This window comes from Cibotium barometz, chromosome 9 (genome assembly GCF_041138505.1).
Source record: "Cibotium barometz isolate CiBa-2024 chromosome 9, ASM4113850v1, whole genome shotgun sequence".
NCBI classification, from domain to species: domain Eukaryota; kingdom Viridiplantae; phylum Streptophyta; class Polypodiopsida; order Cyatheales; family Cibotiaceae; genus Cibotium; species Cibotium barometz.
In genome coordinates this window covers 6,041,947-6,062,632 of record NC_141054.1, presented here as the reverse complement: position 1 = coordinate 6,062,632, position 20,686 = coordinate 6,041,947, and the positions used below count along the sequence as shown (strand labels likewise).

The window sequence follows — 20,686 nt, the reverse complement described above, 5'->3', positions numbered from 1 at the left end:
TGGTACTTGAAGACAATAGACAGCCGGTATACCCCTCATGAGTTGAGTGAGTGCTTAGTGCAGTCAGTACACATTCATCCTGATTCGAAAAACTCAACCATGTTTTCACTTTGAACATGCCTGCACATCCCTTTTGCCTTGCGTGAATCCATAATCCACTGGCTATACTAGAGGGTTCAGTAGCACTGACAGATAACACAAAATAAAAGGCATGTTTGAGAAGGAGAACATACCAAATATAATGCATTAGGATTTCTGAACTGACAATTCCATTGAAAGTAGATGTAACACTCTTAGAAACTATTCTAAAGCTCCAATGAGTCATGAAACGATTGCCATGATGCAGTTCCTCTTGCATGAAAACAAAAGCATACAAAGAAACATCTGCATTACCTCTTTTAAAAGCTGACTACTAACTTCCCTCAGTTGAACATTCTCTTCTCTTAGTTGCTGGGCCTCTATATGTGTAGCCGCCTGCTAGATGATGCACAAACATTTGTCCAACAAGAGTTTACATAAGATTTTACTCAGCATTTTAAATGAGGACCACCATGTTTGGAATGGAAACTTTCAAACATTTGAAGATGGGAATCAATTGAGATACAAAAACATAACAACCCCACATCAACAGCCGCATCAACATGTCATACAAATGTGTCATGCATGCACCTACACAGAAATAAGTTAAAACTTCACCATCAAACAACCGCATCAACATGTCATACAAATATGTCATGCATGCACCTACACAAAAATAAAAACTTAACCATTTTAAAAACCTCCAAAACAAAATTGATTCAAAATTTCCCTACCAAAGCAAAACATGAAACACTTGATGGTAAAAAGGAAATTCAAGTCCAGGAGAACCCACCCCCCCCCCCCCCCCCCCCAGCTTAGATCATCCTTAGAGGGCCGGGAGAGATGCAAGCCCTCAGGCGGCAGAGCACCACGACCCGACTGCGGACGACTCTGCTGCCGGAGAGTGGCACTCTGTTGGCCCGCACCAGGGCCGCCACCCGATTTCCAGAGCTAAGTGGCGTTGCCATGTGTGCCAAGCTAGCAGAGTATGGGAGGATTCAGTTCTGTCAGAGACCGTTTCAAGCATTTATCGCAGCATCCACCCGTCGGTAATGGGCCCATCCCCCCTAGTCACTTCGAGGGTCCCACCTCTACCCCCTCCGGTCTAGAGGCCGTTACCCCATCAAGATTCCTCATCAGGTTCTCAGATTCCAGTGAGGCCAGCCGGTCCCACTGAACCCTCGTCGGTGAGGCCCTCCCCACACCCTCCCTCTCCGGTGGATCACTCCCAGCCGCTTCCATCTCCCTCTTCCCATCTTCCCCATCCCCTCCTCACCCTCAGCCCTCAACTCCGACTCTTCCCGAAACAGTCCTCTTCTTATGAGCCCACACGCCCCCCCCGCCTCTCCTGAGCAATCCCGCCGCCCTCCAGCTGCGCTTGATCCGAAGCAGAGGCAGCCGGTGAGTTCAGTCCGCCGACTAATTCATCACTTCTCCGAGTCGGTAGAGATGACCATCACCGCCTACCTAGTCAGGGCTCTACTGCCAGAGTCGCCAAGTGGCCCCCCTGGATCTTGGGGCTGCCAGTGGATTACAGTTTCTCCCGATGTCTCCCTGTCGAAGGAACTGATATTTTCGGGGAGACAGTGGCTCCCATTCGGATTTGTGTGGTATTCCATCATTCCAATTTCCAAGCCATCCACGCCAAAGAGTGGCGCGATGATTTCTCCTTTCCCTTGAGTGCAGCCCCGATGACCGAGTGGGATTCCGAGTCGGTGGCTGTTGCCATCCAGGGGCAGGCAGTGGAGATTTCGCACCATCTTCATGATCTGCGCATCACCGATGTGCTTACCCATCTTTGGCACTGGCTCGTTGGGTCTGGTGGCATTGCATGGACGGCTTTCTACAACAGCATGCCCTGCAGTATCAGCCTCTTCCAAACCTCGCCCCAACCATGGCCCCTCCAGCTCCGGCCGGTCCGAACAATCCAGTCCGACCTGCTTGCTGCTGCCAACGATGCCGCCCGGCGATGATGAGATGGGCGGAGTGGAGGACTAGAGCCTGCAAAGCCGAGGGATCAGGAATGTCCCCAAGCGAGTCCATGTTAGAATTGCTTGAAAGCGCAATGTTGAGGAGGATGCCAAAAAGCATCCCAAAGGGACCCCATGGAGGGTAGGATTCGTGCCCATCTGGCGCGACTTCGCCCCAGGACAGACAGTGACTACTCTTCGTCGAAACCCACACCCAAGACTCTCCGAGTGGAGGGAAGTTCCGACAGTTCTGCCTCCCACAACAGATCTTAGTTATGCGGATTGCCTCATGGAACATTCAAGGTTTGGGTGGACCGCAGTGCTATCAGAGGAGCACGGTCCTTAGAGAGGAGCTTAACAAAGCAATAGTCAGTGGGCCCATCGACATTATCTTCATGTAGGAGCATCATCTTTCAGAGGGGCGTACCTGCCATTGCAGAAAGCTCCTGCACGGCAAGAAGCACACCTTCTGGCCCCTCCGGGACACGCAATGGAGTATGCATTTCTGTCAGCAAGCAGCTATTGCTTGCAATGTTCAACTGAAGCACCGTTGTCACGGGGAGAGCTTAGTGGGTGACCATCAAGATTGGTGAGGACAGAGTGGGCTTTCAGAATGTAAGTTTGTTGAATGCCGCAGCAGGCAGAGCCAATTTTTTGGAGTACAGTTCACCAATCCCTCCACAGGAGAATTTCTAGTCTATGGGGGAGGATAGACTCGTAGGTGGCAATGCTACAGTTTCAGCATAAAGTAGTTGGCTTGGGAGGAGTTGTTTTTGGCTTTGAGGAGACAAGACCCTTGGCATCACCAAAGTTTCGTCGCAACCACAGGAGTCTATTCTTCTCTAGATTCGATTGTAGTACAGGCCTGAACCTGTCCAGATTAGACCGGTTCTATGTAGATGAGTGGGCTTGTGGACATGGCGGCATGATTGATATTGTTGCAAGCACTACTTTCTACGATCATGCACTGGTTATTCTATCCCTAGAGGACCCCTGGAGGCAGGACATACATTTGAGCACCCTGGATCCCTCACAGCCTCACACAGGACTCCGAGATATGCAGCAAGGTAGAGGAGATTTGGGAGAGGTTGGATTTTCACTTTGGATCAGCTACCATCACCGTTGCAAGCCTTGGAGAGATCAACATTTTATCACAGGAGGCAACGCAGAGCAGATTCGTTGGCTTTCAAGAGCAAGAAAGGAGCATCTCTATTGTATCTGAACGATCTGCTCCTGCGAGCTACGCTCCATCCCCCTCCCGTCTACCCTCCCCCTGCTGCTCCTCGCCGTCGCGCGGCCCCCTCCCCCCCCCCCCCCCCCCCGTCCCCCGCCTCTCCTCCGCCTCTCTCCCCCGCCTCCTTCCTCGCTTCCTCCCCCGCCATCTCCCCCCCCCCGCCTTCTCCTCCGCTTCGCGGCTCTTCCCCCCGCCTTCTCCCTCACCTCCCACTCCGTCTCGCCCCTCCTCCCACCGCTAGCTCCCCCGCCTCAGCCCCCCCCCCCCCCCCCCCCCCCCGGCTCCGCCCCCGCTATCCTCTCACCTTCCGCCTCTCTGTTTCCTCGTAGGGCTGTGTCCCTCCCGTTGGTGACCCCGGTCTCTGGCCTTTTCCCTCTGGAGGACTCCATGGAAGCCGCTCCGACTACCCCTGCCGATTCCGGTCTCCGTCTGGAGTTCACAGCTGCAGATCAGCAGTTGTTTGTTTCCACAGTATCCGCTCTTGAGGCCTCCTCCTTGGTCTGCAAGATAGTGGGTAGCCGTCTGATGCGGAGAGAGCTTCGCGACCTTCTGCAAGGCAGCCTTGTTGGCGTGCCTGCCAGGATCGTTAGCGTCGATTTTTTGGGACGTGGCTACTACCAGGTGGATTTCGAGTCCCCTCAGGCAGCTCAGACGGTGCTGGCTCGGAGCCCCATTGCCCTCCGCTCATCCCGGGCGTTCCTGGCGTGATGGACTCACGGTTTCGACCCCGCTTCTGACCCGCTAGCAGGCGCGACAGGTTTCCCCATCACTATCTGCTTTCCTGGACTCCGCAGGGAATACTTGCCCCTCTTGTCATCCATTGGCAAGGCATTCGGGCAGGTGGTGGAGACGCCTCAGACAGCGGCCTCAGTGATAGCTCGGGCAGCAGGACTCCCAGCCATTCGTGTTGTGGTTCCGTCACCGGAGTCCCTCCCGAAGACGATCCTCCTCCCTTGTCTTTTTGGAGGACATCTGGTACAGCGCGTGGAGTATTCGGGCCTCCCCGGCCAGTGCTACATCTGTCGGGACATGGGCCACCTCGCACGCGCCTGTCCCCGCAAGGGGGTTCATCCTTCACGCTCTGCCGCCTCTGGACCCCCTTCAGGAGGCCCGAGGGGTGGCCATCCACCTCAGAGACCGTACATCCCTGGCTCGTTTCAGCAGGCGCCATCATCTGACGAGCAGGCCCCGGCGGAGGATGCCGCGCAGTCCCAGGAGGCTGGCGGATGGCAGGAGGTTCGCCGGCGAAAACGCCCGGCCCGCAGGGACCGTCGCAGACGCCAGCAGGCAGCACAGGCTGGCAGACAGGCTGGCGGACAGGCACCTACCCGCACTTATGCTCCAGTCAGGGATAGGCGGCCAGCAGGTCCCACCCCGATGGACGAGGATTCAGTCTCAGTGCCCGTTGAGGCCGCCGGTGGAGCCCCCCACGTGGAGACCCCGCTCCCGCCTCCCCCCGCGGGGGGCCCTGCCCCCTCCATGGAGCAGATTCCCGAGGATCCCGGGCCGCACTCTGCGACCCCTAGCCCCTCTTCCCCTCACTCGGAGAGCACTCCTTCCTCCCCCCCCTCTCCCCCCCCCAGCCCCCCCCCTCCCGCCTCCCTCGGCGGCCCCCCCTGACACCTCTCCTCTGGCAGATGCCTCTCCATCCTCTCCTCGCTCTCCCCCCTCCTCTCCGCGAGCCACCATCCCTCCCTCGGCCTCTCCAGGATACTCCTCCAGACCACCCACTGCCCCGGGGCAGCGCAGCTGGGAAGGCCAGAGTTCAGTTCAACGGCTGTTCCACCGCCACTCCGGGCCGGTGGAGATGGCGATCCTAGCTTCGCCCGCCACAGAGTTCTCTCCAGCCTCCCCTGGGGGGCCCCCGCGAGTGATGGGGCTCCCAGTGGATTACGGTTTTTTCAGGTGTCTCCAGCTGGATGCTGGCCCGTTCGAGACACTGGTCGCGCCCTTGCGAGTTTGCGTGGTGTGCCATCCCTCTCGTTCTCCTTCAGTGGTGAGCAGCATGGTGGCCTTCTCCTTTCCTCTCAGTGTTGCCCCAAACACAGCATGGGATTGCAACTCTGTAGAGGAAGTTTTGCGTGATCAGATACTGGAGTTTTCTCACCACTTCAGTGACTTGGGGCTCACGGACCTATTGCAGACCCAATTACACTCAGCCCGCATGAGCTTGTTTCGTATAGGAGATTGGCGGGCGGATCCGGTCCACACCTCAGTTGAGGCGGTGCTACTGATTCTCCTCCACGCCGCCCCGAGGGTGCAGCCTACCTTTAGATACATATATGCAGAGGATTGGTCTCACGCCTATGCCCTGGACAGGGCGAAGGTGGAGTGGGGCTGGACACAGAGACATGTCACCCTCTTTTTGGAGAGACTCCGCACCCGGACAGACAGTGACTATTCTCCCTCCAAGCCGGCGCCCAAGACTCACAGAGTGGAGGGCAGCTCATCCGGGCAGGCTGAGAGGGGTGAGCCAGTGGCGGCTACTTCACTTGGCATAGCTCATCCATGAGGATCCTCTCATGGAACATCCAGGGTCTTGGTGGACCTCGCTGCTCCATTGGTCGGGGCAGACTTCGCCAGGAGATCCAGAGGGCTCTCGTTGGAGGACCCATGGGGGGCAGCTAGGAGACCATTCATGGGCCGGAGCTCGCTGCCTGGGAGGAACTAGTGCTGCAGGTGAGAGGCCAGGATCCGTGGACTCTCTCGGAGTTTGGCAGGTTGCAGGGGAGTTTATCTTTCTCGCACTCGGATAGACGGGCCACAAGAGTTAACCTTTCCCGCATCGACAGGTTTTACATCGATGAGTGGGCTTGCGATAGAGGTGGCACTGTGGGTATACTTGCAGGCTCCTCGTTTTCAGACCACTTTCCAGTGCTTCTCCAGATCGATGACCCTACGAGAGGAGAGCGAGGCCAGAGCGTCCGGATTCCAGATTGTCTCATAGAGGAGCCCGAGATTGCGACCAGAGTTGAGCAGGTCTGGCAGGAGCTTCAATTCAGGAGAGGATCGGCAGCCAGCGATCTTGACAGGGGTTTGCAGGAGATCAGTAGGATGCTCAGACAGGCTACCCTGGACCGTCTGGAGGCTTTCAGAGAGCAGGAGAGGAGCCTGCGGAGGAGTCTAGCTTCCCTTCAGAGACTTCAGGAGAGGGAGCCTACGAGCCCTTGGATTTCAGAGCAGATGGAGTCAGCTCGCACAGAGATCAGATCCATCGAGGAGAGGAGGGTGGAGTTCTGATTCCATGCTCGGGCTTCTTTTTGGACGCAGGCTGGAGACAGAGTGACTCGAGATTTCTTTGAGGCGACAGGGCCTCGCTTCAGACGAGAGGGTCTCAGGCGTCTTCGGCAGGCTGATGGCCAGGTGGTGGTGGATCCCCCCAGGGTTCGGGCGATCGCCACAGATTTTTACAGGGATCTGCTCTCTGCTGAGCCAGCAGATGACAGGGTGAGAGAGGCTCGGGAGGCAGTCTGGAGCTTCACGAGACCGGTTGTGCCGGCCCATTTGCAGCACTCCCTTCTCTCCCCCTTCTCGGATACGGAACTGGAGGCGGCTCTTCAGGCACTTCCTCGGGGCAAATGCCCTGGAGAGGACGGTCTCTCAATGGCTTTCTTCCAGAGGTACTGGGGTCTCTTGCATAGGGGTTTCAGATTGGCATTCCAGGAGATCATGGAGTCGGGAGACATGCCGGACAGCATGGCAGAGGGGTTGATTCACTTGATCCCCAAAGAGGGAGGAGACAGACTGGAGATTAGACAGTGGAGACCGATCACCTTGCTAGGCACGGCCTACAAGGTCCTAGCTAAGGCGATCAGCACGCGGCTTCAGCCTCACCTTCCGGACATCATCCACTCCACGCAGACAGGCTTCATCCAGGATAGGAGCATCCTGGATAACATCTTCTCTTTCTGGGAGGCTACGGCTTTGGCTAGATTTCGGCAGGAGGATCTGGCAGTGCTCCTTCTCGACTTCGAGAAGGCATATGATCGGGTGGACTGGGCCTTCTTGGAAGGCACTATGGAGAGGATGGGCTTCCCCCCTCAGTGGATCCGTGGGGTCTCTGCACTCTACACATCGGCTCATAGCCAGGTGCTGATACAGGGCGTGCGCGGAGAGAGGTTCCAGCTCTCGCGCTCGGTGCGGCAGGGCTGGCCCCTTGGCGCCCTTTCTTTTTCTTTTTGTGGCGGAGGCCATGAGCACTTTCTTGACGGCATAGGATACAGGTTTGCGGGGCCTCCAGCTCCCCATCCGCACCTCGGAGGAGCTCCTAGACTCGGAGTTTGCGGATGACACTGCTGTCTATCTTCAGGGAGGGGAGGAGAACCTCCGCCGCTTCGCCTCAGCCATGGACAGGTTTTGCAGAGCTTCGGGCGCTTTGATCAACTGGCACAAGTCGTGTGGGTTGTGGGTCAGTTCTGTGCCCCCCCCCCGACTTGGAGGCCAGTTGATGGGTTTCAGTGGCTGCCCCCCGGCACTACAGTGCGCTATTTGGGATGCTATGTGGGCATTGACATATCTCCGGAGCAGCAGATAGCCCCCCTTCTTCTGAGCATTCGGAAGAAGCTTCTGTATTGGAGTACCGCTCGTTTATCTCTGGCTGGCCGAGTGGTTGTGGCCAACCAGGTTCTGCTTGCTACCATGTGGTACATCACTTCTTGCTGGGCCTTCTCTCGGGCGTGCATTGGCCAGGTGCAGAGGCTCATCAGGAACTTTCTTTGGTCCGGTGGCGACGGGCGGCCCGCCAGGGCCAAGTGGCATGGGCTGTGATCACCCAGCCGAGGGAGAGAGGCGGCCTGGGCATAGTTGATCCTATTTGTCAGAGCCGAGCTTTGCTTGGCAAGTTGGTGGTTCGTGGCCTCCTACCAGGCGCTGAGCCGTGGAAGGAGTTTCTTGTTTCCAAGATTCTCAGCCGCACTCCTTCTCTTAGCGGCCCCTGGACCCCCAGTATCAGGTGGATCTTTACAGAGCAGCAATCCAGAGGAGTGGGCCTTGGCTTCGAGGAGCGTTTTGCAGCTAGCCTTCTGAGGGCCTGGGAGCATCTGAGGCCGTCACTCTTCCAGACTCCCCCGGGCACCGATGAGGAGCGCCTGAGGCAGCCATTGATCTGGAACCCCTTGATCCGACTTCCCAGTGGTCATATGGTTGGATCGCGATCTCACGTGTCGTGGGGCCCGTTGAGCTCCGGCCCAGCCCAGTCCCTAGACGACTGGATATGTTTTCAGCAGCTGCCTCTAGAGGTTCAGGAGAGGAGACTCATCGGGATGAGGGGCAGAGAGTTGATGAGGCAGGACATTGAGGTGGCCATCCCCCGGGAGTGGCGGACTCCAGTAGAGGACCCTCCACCTCCACAGTGGATGGGCGTCTTTACTCGGCATGAGATCCTTTTAGCGGTCTGCGGCTCAGCAGAGAGAGTCGCCCCACTCACCTTCGAGGTGGGAGAGGGAGGCCAGCTTCAGAGGACCCGACTAGATTTGGATGATTTCCAGGGTTGTATCTTTCAGAGGGTGCGGGTGGTCGGCTTTCATCAGAGACAGTGGCATGTAGACCCCTCATCGGCCTCGATAGGGGAGGACTATTCTTGGAGATTATGGGCTTGGGACAGCAGGCCTCTTATTCGCCTTCAGTGGGATCCAGGCGAGTGGCTTTGGCGAGATCCCTACTCGGCCCCTACTAGCCCAGGCACCCCCTTTTTTCAGTACACAGCGAGGCTGGGGCGGCGGATCCAGAGGCACAGGATAGCGGGCACCTCGGCGGCGGCCGAGCATTGGCGGCGACAGGGGCTCTCCCCTGCCTTCCTTAGGGACTTCTGGCAGCGCCTTTGGGCCAGCTTCCGGCCCCGAAAGGTGACGCTTTTTCTCTGGCTTACAGCGCATAGAGGATTGGCTGTGGGGGCTTGGCTAGCTTTTGGCAGACACCCAGCGTCCTGCCCTCGGTGCGGCCATGCACAGGAGTCGCAACGGCACTGCTTATGGGATTGCCCACAGGCACAGCAGGTCTGGCAGCGCGCTCTCAGGATGGTTTTTGCAGGCTCGCCAGGTGAGATGATGGCGACGTGGGGTGCGGTGGCTTGGGCCACGGACAGCGGCCCGGCCCTTGGATACGAGGACGTCCCTGGCAGTGTGACCATCCAGGTCTCTGACAGGGCGATGGTGGTGGTTCCGACTCTTCGGCAGTCTCCCAGGAGGGGGACGGGCACAGATGGGAGATGATCAGCAGCATGACGGCTTGGCACATATGGAGAGCCCAATGCAGGGAGGCCATAGACCGCCAGCGACTCCACCGGCGGAGGTCATACAGGCCCTCTGGGTGGACATCATTCACACCTTGAGAGGACACTGGGGAAAACTTCAGGGCGACTCGGATCGCATGAGAGGTCGCCGCAAGGCGTTCCTCCGCACTTGGCAGCCTGGCCCTTTCCTCATCGCGAGGGGCGAGGATGTCACTTGGCACTACAGGCATAGTAGCAACGGAACGGGAACGGGAACGGAACGAAAGCACCACCAGGGGAACGGGAACGAGAAAAAGGGGGAACGAGAACGAGGGGGAACGGAAACAGGGAACGACCTAGATAATTCCTAGAAATGACGATAAATCTTAACATACAATGCACATTTATATAACCAAATCAGAGACACACTAAAGTCTAGTGCACCATAATTTGCATGGCTAGATACTAACACTGAACAGATCTCACAAGTCAAAATAAATTAGCCCACATCATACATGACATAAGTGACAAAAAGCACAAAATGTGGCCCACATGGCACAGCCTAGATAAAAGAAACAATCCAAGTCCAAAGTCCAAGCCTCAAGGTGACATGCACATTGCAAATAGTAAGGAGATATCATGCATGGCTACTGCCAGTGATGCCATCAAGGAGACTATCATCTATGTCATCCAAGAAAGCCATATCATCAAGACCAACATCTGCAGCATCCAAATCTTCAATCCCATCCTGACCAGGATCTGCAAGTCCATGTGTCTCCTCATCATCCGAGGACTCCTCATCAAGCAATATAAACTTCTCTGGTTTGGGAGATGCCATATCACCAAGCAAGCGCAAATTGGCACTTACAAAAATCAAGTCATTGACTTGTTTTGTCCCAAATTTGTTCCTCTTCTTGGATGCAACATGGCCGAACACACTCCATAGCTGCTCAATCGGAGAGGAGCTTGCACCTTGAGACAAGATCCTTCCTGCCAATGATTGAAGCTGTGGTGTACGAGCCCCATAATCCTCCCACCATAAAGCAGCCCCTATCTTAAACCTATCGCTCTGAGCATCAGCCGATCCAAACCTTCCCAACTTGCTGCGATAAAATCCAAGTTGGTCTTTCACCAACCTTCGTTTATCTGCATCACGAACCTGCCTAGAAAGCACTGTCTCCCAACCATCCATCACCTCATCATCGGCCTCTTGTCCACATCCTTGGAACTCGGGATCCAAGACATACGCTGCAGCATGCATAGGAGAATGATAACCATTCCATCGTGCTTCACATAATTCTCGAACCTCTGCATATTTCTCATCAGACAAGCCCATTTCCCCTATTTTCTCGATCATTCGGTCAGCCCCCTCATAAACCTTGCCAATGCATGGCTCCCGTCCATCTGCAATCCGCATCAAGCGCATGATCGGCTTCATCATAGCATTGATAGTATTGACTTCATCCCAAAATGTGAAGTCTTGTATGGTTCTTGCAACCTCTATGCCGGCTCTTGAGCGAGAAAGTGCCCATCCCATCCACTCATTGCATACAACCAACTGCTTCAAAGGCAATTGCACTTTGGATAACCTCTTCATCATGAGAAAGTTATAACCAAAGCGTGTCTCTGAGTACTTCAAGAGATCCTTTTTGGCCGATCTCTTGCGGAATTCATTCAAAATAAACTGATGGTTTTGAATGAAGCTTATTATCTCCTTGCCTTTTTGAATGTGTGGATCAACCCATGGCAAGCTACCAACATCCTTCAATAAGTTGCTCAAACAATGAGCAAAGCATGGACTGAATGTGATATGCGAATACCTGTCTTCAAGCTTAAGACCAGTTGCTCTATTTGTTGCCTCACCATCAACTAAGAACTGAATAACATTCTCTGGTCCAACTTTCTCAATACCTTCGGCCCACTCTTCCACAAGCTGATCTGCAGTTTTTCCAGTCCCAGAAGCATCATGTGAGGAAATGAATTGCATTCTTCCTCGAGAATAAGCAACCATGCCATGAATGGACCTTTTTCGAGTGTCACTCCAACCATCTGCAATAAGTGACACACCATTCTTTGCCCAACTTTCATGCACAGACTCTAAAGCACATTCAATTGCAGCTTTCTCCTTTTGCAACAAGGTGGTGCATATGGTCTCATATGAAGGAGGCTTGTATGTTGGGCCATACCGTGCAATCTCCTGGACCATTTCAATGAAATATGGAGACCTGGCAACATTGAATGCTACATGATCATGATAAAAGAACCTTGCAACAGCTGCATCTACCCTCTCTTTCTTGCGGGGATCCCAAGCTGCTCCCAAGGTTTGCTGCTTGCCGGAACTTGCACCCATAGACTGCGAATCTTGGGAAAATGCAAAGCTCCCAAGTCCTCCATACTGTTGTCCATCTCCCAAGTGTACATCTTCCCCTTGTCTACTGAAGTAAGATGCATCAACTGTTTGGAACGGGAACGAAAAGCTTGAATAAAAGGGAACGGAATCGGGAACGCCACATCATTGCATAAATGTGTTTATAAATTTACTTTATATATCTGTAAATGCTTTGGAAAGAGGCATAGTAAAGAAAGAACCTCAAACCATCTCAGTAGTGGCCATGATAATGCATCGATGTGTTCTACATGATATATAGTTCACTTATATTTCTTACATGGTCTGCGGTGCCATTTTGGAACGGGAACGGGAACGGCTATCTCTATGGAACGCGTTCCCCCGTTCCAAGAGCTTGGAACGACGTTCCCTTGTGACTATGGTGCACATGCTTTCTCCTCTTCACTTGGGTACTTTGCCAAAAGCTCTCTACGCATTTCAGGTGTTGTCCCTGGGCATTTGTTCACTTGTGCTTTTTCATTGTTCACATGGCATAGATGTGCTCTCACACGGTTTGCTCCTCCTGACTTCTCTTTGTTACATTGCTTGCATTTCCATCGTGTTGCACCTCCCTTAGATGAATACCTTTCTAGCCTTTCAACCTCGTCCCACCAAGTAGCATTCGAAGCTGATCGCTTTGAACCCGAGTAAGCCATGATGTCTGCAAATTCGGGCAAAAAGTTGAATAGGCTTTCAAAGTTAACCATTCCAGAGAAATGAGTCCTTTTTTTTCTTCTGTTTAATGGGGAGAGACTGTGCACTGTGCAGTGTGCAGTCCAGATTGTGATTCACCATAGGTAATTTTTAAAACACCAAAAGTTCAAAGTTCAAACAAAAAAAGAGAGAGAGAAGAAAGAGAAAAGCTTCTTGCTGCCTTGCCTTTTAGATGACTGTAGTCTGCACAGTGCAAGGGCTGGGGGCCTGGCTGCCAGTGGCTGGGGCGACTGTACTATGCAGGCAGCAGTACAAAATGTCAGGACTCAGAAGTTGAAAGAACAGCTGCTGTACGGGCAGGACAGTACGGGCGCTGCTGTACGGGCAGGACAGTACGAGCGCTGGCGGCTGTACTCGTGGAGTCGTGGACAGCAACGGCGTGAACTCCGAAAAGCGACGGGCGACGGGCGGCGTACGGACTTGTGCAAATTTCCGAAAAGCGCCTAGCGCAACTTGCAAGGCTTACGGGCTTCAATTTTTTTTAAAAAATCCACGTCATCTGCACGTTCCCACGTGGGGGAACGGCAGGCTAGCGTTCCCTGGCCCGTTCCACCTAGCGTTCCCTGCCGTTCCACCTTCTTTCGACCACCTCCACGTTCCAACATGCGTTTCCAGCGTTCCACTGGTCCACACGCTGGGGGAACGCGTTCCACCGTTCCCAATGGGGGGAAACGGGGTTCCCCTGCTACTATGACTACAGGCCTCCAGTTTGGCTCTTCTCACCTCCCGCATGTACTACTAGCTAGCCCCCCCCAGAGAGCGGCCAGCCACGGGGGTGGAGCTCCGGTGTTCACTGTGTTTATTATCCCTCCTTGTGAGGTGAGCTTTGTAGCCTTATGGCGTTTTCTCATTAACTAATAGAAGGATCGTTTTCCCCAAAAAAAAAAAAAAAAAAAAAAAAGAGAGGAGCATCTCTTGGAGTCTCTCTTCCTTGCAACGTCTTCAGAAGAGTTAAGCATGGGTCCTACTATGTCACGTAGAGATTGGAGTATGTTCAGACAGCTGCCCCCAGAGGCCTGAGAGAGGAGCATCACTAGGATTCGGGGTAGGGACAGACTTAGCCTTGAGATCGACTCTTCCATCCTTCCACAATGGTTGGTCCCAATCCCGGAACCCCCCCTCGTAGTGGTTGTGAGTATTCACCAGGCATGACATACCTTTGGCAATCCATTGCAATAGCTTGATGGCAGTGGAGCATGTCCTCGATCTGCAGCTGATGAGGGGATCATGGCTGACGTCCATGAGGGCGGGGGGCCAGGCACGCTGGAATGCAGAGGCCCACTCAGAGGTAACTCCTCTCATGCGAGGTGGGTCCGGAGCAGCCCACGATGGGTCCACAGGATCCAGTGTATGTGTGTTCTCCACCTCCTAGGTCCGGAAGAAGTTGGTGGAGGGAGGGGTCTGTTGACAACATGCCTAGAGTACAACACGCAGCTAGTGGGGAGAAGAGAGAGAGAGAGAGAGAATCAGCACAAGGGCAAAGGGATCGAGGGAGTAAAAGAGTAGTGGAAAGCATAAATTCGTTATAGACATAGGTCCTTTTTACAGGAGAGACCCCTTTACATATTCTAAAGCATATGCTAAATATGATGCCACCACATATGCCAAATATGATGCCACCACATATGCCTTCTAAGAGGCTATTCCCACACAAAAGTCTTATACATTCTAGCAATTGTTCACACACATTGGAACCGCTTTATTTAAAGTCCACATAAAGTGCTAGTTTACTCAACCACCTAGCACTTGTTTATTCACATTAATCACTATTAATATTTAACATTTCACCCCATAGTGATAATGGGGCTAGAAAGCCCGGTCATCTTGGACTAGGTTTACGTTTTCTTCTAGCTCCTGCTTCTTGTCATCAAAGGTAGAAGGAGCGGAGTTTGCAGAGTCTTCATCAGCTTTCAGCTTTGCAAGCCTCTTTCAACACTCTTCAATGTACTGCCCTCCCTCGTGGTAGTAATGACACTTTCCTTTCTTCTTCTTGGTTTCACCCTAGACGAGTCCACTTTGCCTTTGTCCCTGGGGAAGTAGGCTTGGTCTCTTCTATTTGCATCACCCATGGATCTGTTCTTCCGTGCTTGCTCCTCATGGAGAAGTAATCCAACCACCTCCTCAAAGGATAGATATAGGATTGTTGCCTCCTCTCATAGAGAGATTCAGAGAAGTATGGAAACTCTGATAGGACTCAGGTACGGAGTTAAGAATGGTGGTGACTAACTTTCTGTTATCAACTACCTCATCTATATTCAACAACTATTCTTTTAGGTTTGTTACCTTGGTAAGATGATCTCCGATGGAATCACCCTCGTTCATGGTCAAGTTGTCCAGCTCTCGCATCAGGCACATGACTTGTGCTTCATTACAAGACTAGAACATGGTCTCGAGGACCACCCAGGCAACCCTTGCAGAGCTACAAAGAGGCACAATTGATTGCTTGACTGAAGAGCAATCATCACTTGAGCATCATGGGCATCCCACCGTCTTTGATCTTCAATGGATCCAGGAGGCGGTGCTGAAATGCCTGACACAACTTGTGCCACAGTTTGAGACTTCCTTGGGACCATCAAGCCGATCTTCAATTGTCATGAATGCACCAAACCCGGAAAGTTCAGTGGAAGACACTCTTTGCGACATCCTCACAGTAGTATAGAATTTCCGAAGCTGGCAAGAGAACTAGGAATAGGAAAGCCCCCCCTTGATGTGAGCTCTTGGAAAGTTACGGGAGTGTGCGCTCAAGGCATCAGGATATGACGGGATTGAAGGTGCCATCGCGGAAGTATACCAAAAACACGGTGTATACTTGAATGAGTTAACACAAGACTTCGGGAGTGTTGCACAGGAACAAGCGTGCCTAGATGATATGCACAGGTACAAGACTACCTATGGATGCTTCCACTTTACAAAACTTCCCCTTATGAACAAGAATCCCAAAATATGTCGCACAGAGGCTTTGAATTTGACAAAAAAGGTGTATGAAAAAGAAAGCCCCAAAATGCTGGAAGCTTCGGTGACTTCCCAACATGCTTCTTCACCACATGACACGAGGGATGAGGGACATGCCTATGCCAAAGCTAGTAGACAGCCAGGTGGTCATGCATATGCAAGGCAAGAGATGTGTCTATGCATGTAGGAAGGCCACCGTTGTCTAGCCAACCAACTCGGAGAGACATGCCCCCATGTCTCGAGTTGCATATGAGCCCCATGTAGCAAGGGCTGCCCCGTTGGACAAGGGGAAGATAAAGCGTGAAGATAATGGTCACCATGTTAAGAAGCTCAAGGAATTCAAGACGGCGACAAGTCAATCAAGTTTGAAACATAGCATGGTGAGTATGATGCAAGCAAGGTAGTGGCTTTAATTGCACAATTTGATATTCCTTTTCAGTAGTGAAGACTTCACAGAGAAGTCCAAGATAAGAGCATGAATCAGTAAAAGCATGTGTGTCAAAGTTTTGGAAGATTCTCTTGGAGGCATCACCTTTTATGCATATAAATGATCAAGAGAAGAAAAGAAAGTTTGAGTCCGGCTTACATCCCATCTATCAATCGGGGTTGGAACTTTATCCAAATCAAACTTTCCAACAACTCATAGCCTTTGCTCTTGCCATCGAGCAAGTAGAACAAAAGATCAAGCAATCCAACAAGGATGGGCATGAAAATAAGGGCAAAGAGAGGGCTTTCTAAAACCTGCAAAAAGGTGGACAGCCACCTAAATGGGTCTTGAACATGAGGGAAAAGCTGAGAATACTTCTTCCAAAGACAACCCCAACAAAAGGCACAAGTTTGGACTCACCCGAGCAAAGTGATCAATATGTGAAGGAAGGAAAGTACTTTGCATGTGCGAGCAAAGACCATATGTTCAAAGAATGTCCTCAACGGAAGAAGAATGAAAGCAACAAGCAACTTCCTCTGTGTTTTCATTTTTAATTGTCCATACTCTAGGAAAGAAGAATGTTGTGGCAGATGCATTGTCCAAGAGACCATACGTGGCCGCTGTTTCCGTTGCCTCACATGGGGACCTCTCTGCCATGCAAGATTTGTATCATTCAAATACAGATCTTGCAAGTTTATGAACTGATTTGATAGCTAGTCATGCACATGCTTCATATGTGATCAAAGACGGCTATCTCACAAAGGATAACTGCCTAACACGAGGTAAAAGGTTATGGAAGAGTCCCATGCTCTTCCTTATGTTGGTCATAGAGCTATATTGCCCTACGCACATGATTGAGCGCTATTTCTTTTGGCCAGGTAAACGCAAGGACATAGAAGCATATGTACGTGCGTGTTTACCTGTCAAAAGGTCAAATTTGTTAGGCGAAAGGCTCCTAGATTACTTCAATCGTTGCCTATTCCCTCGCAGCCATGGGAAAGCATTGCTATGGACTTCATAATGGATTTGCCAAGGACCCAACAGGGTAATGATGCTATTTAGAACATTGTGGACAAGTTTAGCAAGCAAGCACATTTCTTGCTTGCCAAGAAGACCATCAAACCTGAGCATATGGTAAAGGTCTTTCTTGCACAAGTGTTCAAGCATCATGGTATGCCAAAAACCGCGAGCCTATTTTGAAGGGGTCTCTTTGATAACATCAGCACAAAATTAGATTTTTGATCAGCTTATCATCCACAAATGGATGGCCAAAATGAGGCAGCAAATTCAACTGTGATGAATGTTTTCAAGTACTATGTTGCAGACAAAAAGACCGCGTGGGAGAAGTCCTACAACAACACGGTACATGCGTCCAAGGGAAAGGCCCCCTTTGAGATTGATTATGGCAAAGTAATTTTGCCACTCATCCTTCGCACTTAGGATGAGATCTTTGCTGCCGATGAATGTGTGTGAGATCTTGATGTTGCCTTTGCACACGCGCGGACAGCCATTGCCAGATCTCACAATAAGCATAAAAGGGCTGCCGACAAGCATAGAAGGCAGTGGCCATCAAAGAAGGCGATTAGATATTGCTGAAATTTGAGAAGGCAACACCCTCCAAAAGTTGATGAGCTTGAAGAGATACTTGAGGTAGAGCAGATAGTTTTCCACAAGGAAAGAAAGCTAGCTGGAGGCAAGCTTTCTAGGCGATACATTGAGAAGTTTAAAAACTATCTTCCTATTAATGCAAAGTGGATTGATGAGGAATACTTCTTCGACTATCCATAGCTTCTTCAGGCGTACCTTGACGCTTTTCAGTTGAGGACAACTGTTTAGAAGCCAGGGGGGATGTCACCATTTAGCCACCCAAATGGTTCTCTCCAGTTTCTTGTACCCGTGTGTGGCCAGTTTGTGGATCTGAGCGTCTTGGATCCCAGTTTCTCATGCCTGTTTATGGCTAGTGTGTGGATCCAAGTACCTCGGATCCCAGTTCGGTGCTTTCTGTTGTGCTTTGTGCCCGGATATGGCACTGTTATACTTGTTCCATGACCGAAAGATTCGCCCATAATAAAGTATACATGCACAAATGTTTGCATGCTTGAAACTATTTTCGTGCATTTGCCTACTACAAATGTTCAATGCACGGGCTTGGGACACCTACCCATGAACCGTAAAATGCTTTGTAATGTTTATAACCATTCAGCTCTCCATTCAGCTGTTACAAGTAGGTACAGTGGCTGGTACAACAGGTACAGTGGTTGGTACAGTAGGTACAATGGCTGGTATAGCAAGTACAAGGGCTGGTACGGCTGGTACAATGGGTTTGAGCATGTACATTTAGCCCTTGTATGAGGTAGTCTCTCTCTCGCAGCGGGTTTTGAGCATGTACATTTAGCCCTTGAGGCAGTATTTTTAAACTGATGGAAGGATCTTTTTCCCGGAAAAAAAAAAGATCCTAGACTCACTTACACATTCTAAACTCTAAAGTCATGAAGTTTCTAAAAATTTGTTTCAATTCCAAATACTGGAGCATTAATGTGACAGCCAGTCACGTGGTACGCAAGGTTGCAAACTCACATAGACCTGATAAACAACCATGCCTCTGTCCAAAGTCTTGCACAGGCAACCAGCCTTGCTTCGACCACGCAAAAACACTCTCAAGGTACTCCCACACTTACCCGATGCACCAAGAGGTTCACACACACCAGCAGATTTATTTTAACTCACTTAAAATAGCTCCAAAAAGCAGGTACAAGCCAGAAATAAGCAATTCAGCCCATATGTGGCAAGCGCACGTTGCACTGGACTAGCCCATACAGCCTGTACAGCTGTCCGTATAGTAGTACCAGGCCAACCAGCCTTACCCTGAGCACATACATCCATCTAAGCAGCATAAAAGTGTTGAAGAGGCTTTGTGCCACAAAACAATCCTGAAATTCTGATTTTGTGGTGGCCTAACCAGCCCATAAACACAGATATGAACATTTGAGCAGCTTTGTGCAGCCAAAAAACCACGTGTAAACATGTCGACCAACCCTGCAAGCAACCAGCAGATAAATCAGTTCGAGATGCAGTCAACCAACAGCAAACAATCCTTGGTCAAATTGGCAAGTAAATATCAAGCGCCATATCGTTTCGGCCAGCACTTATGCAGCCCTAAATCAGGTCAAACAGTTCAAAACCAGCAATAGAAGAAGAAAACCAGCAGAGAGAGACTCAAAACCAGGTTGGCCAGCTGCGAAGTGCCCACAAATGATGATAACCAACAAAAACAGCCCCCACCCTACTAGCACCCAACCCAAAACAAGTTTCTTGCTAAAAAAGCTAATTCTATATCTCGTCTTCCACATACCAAAAACAGCTCCTCATGGAAAAACGGGCTGTCAAACAGCCACACATGGATAATCCTCGATCAAATTGGCAAGTAAATATCAAGCGCCAGATCGTTTCAACCAGCATGTATGCAGCCCTGAAAACCAGCCATAGAAGAAGTCGACCAGCAGAGAGAGACTCAAAACCAGGTCCGCCAACTGAGATGTGCCCACAAATGATGTTGACCAACAAAAACAGCCCCCGCCCTACTAGCACCCAACCCAAAACAAGTATCTTTTTTTGTCCTGGGAAAGAGAGCCTTCAATTAGTTACCAAGCAAAACAGCAATGCTAACTAAGTACAAACTCAGCTCCATGGAGGGGAGCGATAATCAAGAAAACAGAAAAAAAAAGGGGTCTTCTCTCCCAGCTGGCTGCTGTGGGAGGAGAAGGCTACCTCATGCCAAGTGGGCTCACCACCACTATCGGTAAAAGGACAATGACACCACTATCTGCAGCAAGGCCTCGCGGGCTTCCGCATGTGATCGGAGCCACCCTGAAGCTTCCCCCAATGTCCATGGAGGGTATGAATGATATCAAGCCAGATGGGGTATGAATGATATTGAGATACATGCTCCGGATGGACTCCGCTAGCGGGGTGAGGGTGCCCTCGATGGCCTCGCTACTACAGCAAGCTCTCCAAATAATGTCACGTAGCAATACTGTTGCAAATCTCCCATCTCTAGCAAAAACCAGGAGTCCAACGATCAAAAGCGAGAGTTGGAACTTGAACTGCGGAGATATCGTAATAAGAGGCAAGGGCCCTCCCCCCATCCTCCTCATACTGGAACTGCGGAGATACGGCGATGAGAGACCTGAAAGGCAAGGGCTCTCCCTCCATCCACCTCATATGTCCTAGCGGCCTTAGCCTCAGTGGCCCAAGCACCAATGCGCCAAGTAACTTTGCGGGGGGAGGCCCAATCCATAGTGAAAATGAGGAGAATCATCTACCAAACCTGATGAGCCTTCAGGCAAACCCAAAGGCAATGTCACTCGGACTCCTGCAGATGGCCACACCTCAAACAAACTGCTAGCCTACCTCCGATGGCCAGCCAAGTGCCAACCGCCAAGCTCCGATGTGCCGACTACCATAGAAAGAGAGTGATCTTTCGCGGCCGAAAACTAACTCATAGCCTCTTCCAGAAATCTGAGAGAAAGTAAGCAAAGAAAGGGGTGGGAAAAGTCGTTTTTTCTAAAAAACTAGTGGGGAATCGAATCGAGCTAGGAGCTGTGAGCAACTCCCCCCATGAACTACACTGCCTATTGGTGCCGCCTCTTCTTCTCCCGCTCTGCCTTCGCATACGGCCCCCTCGCCACCCCGGCTCCTCCTACGCACCCCCCCCCTC

General features: G+C 51.6%; 1 protein-coding gene across 3 annotated transcripts in view; it reads right to left on the bottom strand.

The window, feature by feature from the left end:
- The window catches only part of LOC147635188 (uncharacterized), a 68,434-nt gene that overhangs the window by 26,754 nt on the left and 20,994 nt on the right, over window positions 1-20,686 (bottom strand). Inside the window, exon 2 of one of the 3 annotated variants that reach the window (XM_086802398.1) lies at window positions 394-477. The exons of 1 other annotated variant lie outside the window; for it this stretch is intronic. In XM_086802398.1, the coding sequence (XP_086658524.1) occupies window positions 394-477 (84 nt within the window). The remainder of the gene's footprint in view (window positions 1-393; window positions 478-20,686) is intronic. One more of the 3 variants, XM_086802399.1, reaches the window with a different exon arrangement.